We start from the raw sequence: 7,667 nt of genomic DNA, 5'->3' as shown, positions 1-7,667 counted from the left end.
CATTTAATACACCCACTAACGATTAACCAAGAAAATAATTGAGAATTGAAGAAAATATTTGTTGCAGCTGTGATTTCTGGTTGTAAATGTGTCACTTTGGGGTGTAAAACATCACAACTTTATCCATTTATTTGTCTTTTTGTTATTTATGATTGTTTCTGTGTGATTGTTGCACCGCTGGCTGCATAGCTAATTACCCCGCGGGGATAAAAAAAAGACTCCTTGAACCTTGAACCAGCATCAAACTTTGTTAGATTTAGGAAAACAGTGCTGCTCGCTGCTTGAATGTAGAAGAAAATGCTTCATGCAATATTAGTATTTAAGTGATCAAGAATCAATATGTTAGTCTGAAACCCAATCAGGAGATCCATACTAAACATCCAGCCTTACTTGTAAAGCTCATTTCCTCATCTTCCTCACCTTCCTCATCGTCACTCGTGAGCTTGTTGGTCAGCCGGTCGACCTCAGACGAAGCCGTCAGCATGAAAGCGAAGCCCATGAAAAGAGACGTGTTTTGGGGCAGCGGGCCGTGAGACTCTGCTACGTCGCAGGACTGACCCGGGAGGTCGGTGCCGCTGCCGGAGGTGTTGCACACGCCGACCCGCTGGGCTGGAGACATAAATACACGTGTTAAAACAGAGACTGCACGAACAGGAGGAAGTCCTTCTAAACGACTCGCTCACCCAAATCACAGATGTAACGTCTCTTTTTTAAAGCTATTCTGAAGCCACGTAGACAATCACCAGAGTAACTGAACTGTTTCTAGAAGAGAGGAAATTCTCAATCTTTCAAGCATCAAACATGCTGTAAACTAGAAAATGCACCCGTGAACTGCACCTTCTATCTTCCCTCCACCTGTGGACCAACACCGTGATAACACTGGTGGCACATTATTTATTACCGAGTCGGCCTCAGCAGCAGCAGCAGCAGGATGGACTCAGGACGCCAAAATGTCTCAGTTATGCTCAGTACAAAAGTCAAACCATTTCACATGAATAAAAACATGAAATCACCACTTCATAAAACTGGTTTTAAAACTCTTAAAAGCAAATTAAAAAACAGCACAATGGCACACAAGTTAAAAACACATTAAACACACGACCTAAATCATTTGTATAAAAACTGTTTTTAAAAAGTCCTACAACAACTACACTTTAAACCCTGAATTCTTGAAGCTAAAACCAAACTTTCTCCCTCCCACCCCCCCTGGTTCAGACCCAGTCAGGGTCCCGGTGAGCGGGTCTCCGTACCGGCTCTGGCTCCGGCCCCCCTGCGGCCTCTTTTAGCCGCCGACCGGCTGTCGTCGGCGCTCAGCAGCTTCCTCTTGCCGGAGGGTCCGGGGGTCCGCGGGCTGCTGGAGGAGCTGCGGTTGGGGGTGTTCTGACCTCCGGGGGCCCCTCGGCGCCTCCTCTTCCCCTCCACCAAGTTATCTGAGGAAAATGATAATAAATCTCATTATTATCCATGAGGTTAATTGGTGATTCTAAATTGTCCGTAGGTGTGAATGTGAGTGTGCTTGGTTGTCTGTCTCTAAGTGTAGCCCTGTGATAGACTGGTGACCTGTCCAGGGTGTCCCCTGCCTTCACCCTAAGTCGGCTGGGATAGACTCCAGCCCCCCCATGACCCCAATGAGGATAAAGCGGTGTATAGATGATGGATGGATGGATGGATTTGGACCAGTTCAAAGTTGTAAATATGTGGTTGCTGTTCCTAATGCTGCCGAACAATAGTCCTGCTGATGTAGCACTTCTGCCTTTATGAACCAGACTTAACACTCCAGCCCTTCTCCATCAGACACTACTGGGGTTCTGTTGCACATCATCCATCTCTCTCTTTGTTCTGCATCAGCTCTAATCAAGCGGTCCAATTCTTCATCTCTTAATGAAAGTTTGAGCTCCTGATTGAGCCAAAACATAAATAAAAGATGCTGTTTGAACATGTGCGGCGGCTCACCCAGGCTGATGTCAGAGGCCTTTGCCAGAGGCGTGGACGGTTCGTAGGGCCCGAGGCTGTGCTGCTCCCTCAGCTTGTTTCCCTGCTCCAGTGACAGGATGACGGCGGTTCGGTTGTACCACTGCTTCTGGCCCTCCTTCTCCACGCAGTAGAACAGATCCTGGCCCTCGGTTTTATGGCCCCTCACAACACCTGCACACACAAGACAGACATCCTCAGTGCTTCGGGCTGTAAAAACGACCGCATAGAACAGAGTGAAGAATCAGGTGCGATTTAGGAGGTGCGATACAATCAAGTGCTTGTACTATTGCATTGATGTAAAGACTGACAGTGGCTTATACATACGCTCAGAAAAAAAGATAAGACAAACACAAGATGGTCAGGTGTAAACTTGTTTCTAAATTTGGTGAATTGAGGTAGAATGAGCCATCAGTCAAACAGTAGGGTGTGCAAGTTAAGATAACAAATCATTGGCAAGAATATTTAAAGGTACAGCAGGCTGTGCAAAAAGAAAAAAGAAGGTGGGAGCCAGGTGCGATCAAATCACATCCTGGTGTAACCGACTGAGAGAGCTGGTGTTCGTCTGGAGCTCTGAAAACAGACACTGAAGGACTGGGCTGATCTGCACAGATTCAGTTACCAGTAGTCAATGGACAAAGTTCGATTTGACTTGATCCCGACTTGCTCTGAGGTCTTGCTGACATAAACAACTACAACACTGTGAGATGAAGACGGGAGCAGCTCATAGAGCCAGACTGCACAGCCTCAGGGCATGATGGGAAACATCTGGCTTTGGAACAGTCCTGAGAGGGACAGCTTAGGTCACCTGATGTATTTATGTAAAGCCTCAAACTTCTCTGATGCTGATTTATAGGAGAATTCATATCAAATGAATGAACAATGGACATAGATCACAGATGGCCTGAAGAGTATTTAAAAAGCTTTTTGTCATTAAAACTACTGCATGCGAGTGTCTGCAAACTCATATTTGTTGGAGAACATTTTAATAAATCGGTTTGTTTCTGGGAGTTCTTGTACAGACCGAAGGCTGCTAGAAACTGTCCATCTTGCCTGCTGACTTCTAGCTCTGCCTCCTGCTCTCGTCCATGAGGTGCAGTTCACTTCATACGAGCCTTTTACTGATGGAGCTGCATCTTCTGTCACCTCCTCACCTATACTGAAGTACTCGTCCTCCAGCAGAGCCGTGACCTCCGTCTCCAGAGGGATCGGATCACACAGCAGGATGTCTTTCCCGGCCACCTCGCACTCGTAGCCGTCGTCGAACCGCAGGCGGAACCTCCCCTCGCCGGCGTCCTTTATGATGCGGCCCGAGTAGAAGTAGCCGTTGGACGACCACTTGGCCACGACCCGCAGGCCCACGAAGCTGCTGCCGGCCGAGCTGGCCTCCTCCGGCGACGACCTGAGCGAGTCGGAGCGGCTGGGCAGCTCGTGGTCCGTGGGGCTGACGGGGAGGCGAGGAGGCAGCATGCGGCCGTAGGGTTCATCCTCCGAGGAGGACTGAGGCTGAGCGTGAGTGAACCTATGCAGAGAGCCAGAACCACCTCCCCTTAGAGGGAGAAACAGGGTGTTTAGAACACAGAAACACTGATTTACATGGCTCCTCTCATCTCATACGTACTAAAAGATGGAAGCTTACTTCATTGTATGTTGTTGAATCGTTCATTCTTAAGCATCAAAGCTCAAATCAAAGTTCTCTCAGAGTTAGAATGTCGGCTGGAATGTTGTGTTTACCGTCCGTCTATAAGGAGCTTGAATTCATTTGAACAACATCCAGTAAAAAAACATCTGATCTGGTGGAAAGTATGTTTGTTTTGCTCAATATTTCACAGCTGATTTAGGTTTTATGTGCAGATTCATGAATTTTAAATGAAGGTTCTACAAACCTTTAAAGTGAGCACATACTGCATTCTGCATGTCAAAATAACACATTTAGAACTTAATCCAAAGTGTCAAAATACTATAAAAGCCTGTTTATTTAAACATTTGTCAAGCTGCAGGACTGTGCAAGAATTTTCAGCTTCGTCTCTTCTGCAGCGAAACACGAAGTCCTCAAGTCATCGCCGAGTGCTAAACTAGTCCTCAATTAAAGCTGTGTGTGTGTGTGTGTGTGTGTGTGTGTATTGACAATTTTGCCACAAAAAGACCAGAAATTCTCTAGCTGAGATTCTAAAATGTGAGAATTTTCTGTCGTTCTCTACTGTACATAGCTGTACATTAACCATCTTTTCGGACTGATGTTTGGACAAAAAAAAAAAGCAACATGAAGACGATATTTTTTCCCACTTTTTCATCAGACTGCATGTAAACCAGATTTGTTTCTCATATCAGATCTTCACGACAGACACTGATGTTTCCAAAGTGCTCACATCAGGTTTGTGTGTCCTAACTAGGGCTAGTCTAGCTGACTAGTTGTTATAGTTTTGTTTTCAGAACTCACATGAATACGAGCAGGTACTGCTGATCAGTTCAGTGTAAAATAACTAGTTTCAGTCGACAGAATGTTGTTCTCAGTGTGGTAGCGTTCTGCTAATGACAGCGTGGATTCCTGCTCAGAACTTCTGTCACCTTGGATCTGACGCTGTTGTTGTGTCACATTGCAATCGACACTGAAGACACTTTAAAATCTGACTTGAGTCTCCTGAGCATCAACACTAAGCTGCATCTGGAAAACTGAAATCACATTTCAGACTTTCTCCAAAAGCGGTTTTAATTTTGTTTGAAAAAAATTGCATTTTATGGGTTTTTCTGCTTTGTAGTCATAAATGATCAATAAATAATCAATCTGAATAGAATCTGGAAGTGTCACAAAGCTGATTTTTGGGTGACTGTCTGAACAAGGCCGTTGAAATCTAAGAATTTAGGATGAATATTTTTTTCCAGATTTTTAGAAATTTAAAAGAATGAAAACAGCAAATTTACAAACACGATCAACAAACGAGGTCCTCGCTAAAATGATTCGTTAGTTCTCTAAGTGAGAAGATTAGTGATCGGAGAATTAGTGAAAAGAGGAAATGTAAAGTGAGTAGTGTGGATTGAAGCGGTTTTTCCGTCCGTGGTGTCTCTCAGCGAGCCTCAGGGAGACTCACCTGGACGGGGAGGAGCGGGACGGGGGCCGGCCCCTCCTAGCCCTTCCTCTGGTGGTCGGCGGGACGAAGGCCCGGGACCCCAGGGTGCCGTAGCGTCTGCTCACTGTGACCACTGACCCTGCCCTGTGACCCCTGTGACCCCTCTGATGCCCACCTCCCCTCCTGGGACTGCAGACACACAGAGGGGACGAACGGAGCCGGTCAGGTTGCACAGGCACTGATCTGGGGTCAGTCTGTGAATGAAAGCGGGTCTAGTGACCCCAGACCGGTGCCTGTGACAACATGCACCTGAAGCAGGCAGGAATCAGTGAATCACTGAGAAATTAGGTTGTTAGAAAGTCAAAGAAGGTGAAGGAGGGACACGTGAATCAGCATGCAGCGAGAACCGACAGCTAAAGCAGAGAGACAGAAGAGAAGCTGAGTGACTGACGGTACCTGAAGGATTTGGCTCCTCTGCTGGGCGGCATGATGAACTCGGGCCTGCTGAGGCCGGTGCTGTTGCTGGTTCCTCCGGAGCTGTGCTGCAGGCTGGACGCCTTGGACGACAGCGAGCTGATGTCAGCAAGGTCGCCGGAGGTCACCGAGCTGCTTCCTGTGCGGCACGGCGAGATGTCGCTGTCCAAGACCTGACAGTCCACCACCGGCTCCTCGCTCTCCTGGTGGCAGCACAACAGGACACGAGAAGACTTTAAATATGCAGATTTACAAGTTGCTGCCGTTATTACATGTTTTATAAAACACACATTCTGATGAAAAATTGTGAGCAGTGCTCCTCAAAGTGCTTTTTTTCACTCTGCAATAGAGCTGGTAGTCAGTTTGCTGCTGCTGTGATTCAGAGAAATGTGTAGAAAGTTCATTTTCCAACACATTAATTCGCTGAGGTCCGAATCCTCCTGTAGATTCCTTGTGCATATTTACACTCAGCCTCCAGTTTATTAGTTCCACTGAGGAGAAGATAACGTTGTCTTAAACGACAGCCCTGCCATGAATCCCACTGTAATGAGGTTTGTGTTGCAGTTGAGCAGCTTCCATGTACAGTGTGAGAGGGTTTCTGGTTTCTCCAGTCGGAGCAGCGAGTCGGTTACCTCGGTGACTGTGCGATCCACCTCTTTGCCGTCTTCGTAGTAAACGTCTGTGATGATCCGCGTGGTGGTGGTTCGGACTTCCTGGATGGTGCGTACGTGTCTGCGGTGCGTCGGCACTGTGGCTCTCCTGAAGGACGGAGACTCCGGTTCTCCCTTCAAAGACAAAATCAGAGCGTGAGCCGCACATGCGTCACAGACCTGAGCTGTAATTCTTTGCATAGAGCCGACTCTGCGTACCCGGCCAGCTGGGGAGCGAAGCCCCGGAGCATCGAAGCTGGTCTGCTGGGAAACTGTCCGCTGACGTAGCTGAGACACACAGGACAGAGATCAGCACCACCAAGACACGGTTCAGACTGCAGCTTCAGCGCTCGCACTGGCAGCGGCTTATTTCTTATGCAGCGTTTTTTATTGAGCACATTTAAAGCAAAAGCCGTGAAGCTGTCAGTTGTTTCCTTCTGTTCACAAATCTTCAAAGTCTGGATGTTGATGATAATCTGGTGATTTCTAAATCCAGCTTCAATGCAATAATTTGATGAGGTCATCCTTGATACTCAGCAAGCAGCAACGTCTACGACACAACTAGTCACTAGGAATTACGCACCAGGGATCAAATTTTACCAAGCTGGACCCTCATCCACTGGTCAGATTTATTCCACTTTAAGACTCAACCACAGACCTGTGCATGGAGCCTCTTTGGGCCTCGAGTGAAGAGGTTAGGCAACTTTTTGATTTGCTTTTCTAATCTCGCAGAATATTGAGTTATTCTTGTTGTCAATTGACCATTTTAATCTCAGAAATGTCCTCTTAATCTCTTAATATTAATCCTCTTAACTTGCTCTGTAATGTTGTTTCTCATTTCCTGCAATAAAAAAAATAGAGATAAACTACTGTACAGTTATTATTAAAGGGTTTATTTTATTTTTTTATTGCTGTTGAAAATAAAACTATGCTGTTTCACTCTAGAATGTGTAACGACTGATGAGACATTCTGCATTAGTTTAAGCAGACATGGAAGACTTTAGGAAAGTTCTAGTGCATCAAAAATCTCTGATAAAATTAAGCAAAGTTATTTAGGACTCGATTATATTTTAAATCAAATAATACGTTTGTAATAAGCGTTTGTGCTGCTTCACAGCTAACACACAATCTACAACCAGAACAACATCCTACACGACAAAACTTTCACTCATAAAACAGTCAACTGCATTTTGCACACAGGACTATTTATCTGTTTATCACTGGTAAACACTTGTTTGTATTGTTTTTATAGTGCTGGCCATTTCCCTTATTTTTCTTTATCTATTTCTTTGGCATACAGCCGGGACCCGAGACATAATTTCGTGCCATCTGATGCAGATCTATGACGACAGTAAAGATCCTTGAATCCATGAACTGTACTATGTGTACCTCCTACATCAAGAGATATTAGCAAAATGCCAAACTGTGCCAATTTGATGACATGGTAATTTATGCAAAACAAAAAAAATTCACTGATATCAAGTTCGGCTGAAATATACATGGA

At 45.7% G+C, this 7,667-nt stretch overlaps 1 protein-coding gene across 1 annotated transcript in view; it reads right to left on the bottom strand.

Moving 5' to 3' along the window:
• The window catches only part of tp53bp1 (tumor protein p53 binding protein, 1), a 35,533-nt gene that overhangs the window by 4,375 nt on the left and 23,491 nt on the right, over window positions 1-7,667 (bottom strand). Inside the window, exons 17-24 of the mRNA XM_008292110.1 lie at window positions 6,822-6,888; window positions 6,383-6,451; window positions 6,146-6,298; window positions 5,496-5,716; window positions 3,126-3,520; window positions 1,954-2,145; window positions 1,251-1,430; window positions 421-609 (exon numbers count right to left, since the gene is read on the bottom strand). Coding sequence (XP_008290332.1) covers window positions 421-609; window positions 1,251-1,430; window positions 1,954-2,145; window positions 3,126-3,520; window positions 5,496-5,716; window positions 6,146-6,298; window positions 6,383-6,451; window positions 6,822-6,888 — 1,466 coding nt within the window. The remainder of the gene's footprint in view (window positions 1-420; window positions 610-1,250; window positions 1,431-1,953; window positions 2,146-3,125; window positions 3,521-5,495; window positions 5,717-6,145; window positions 6,299-6,382; window positions 6,452-6,821; window positions 6,889-7,667) is intronic.

Source organism: Stegastes partitus, unplaced genomic scaffold (assembly GCF_000690725.1).
Source record: "Stegastes partitus isolate 25-593 unplaced genomic scaffold, Stegastes_partitus-1.0.2 Scaffold785, whole genome shotgun sequence".
NCBI lineage: Eukaryota > Metazoa > Chordata > Actinopteri > Pomacentridae > Stegastes > Stegastes partitus.
This window is presented reverse-complemented; position numbering and strand designations above follow the sequence as displayed.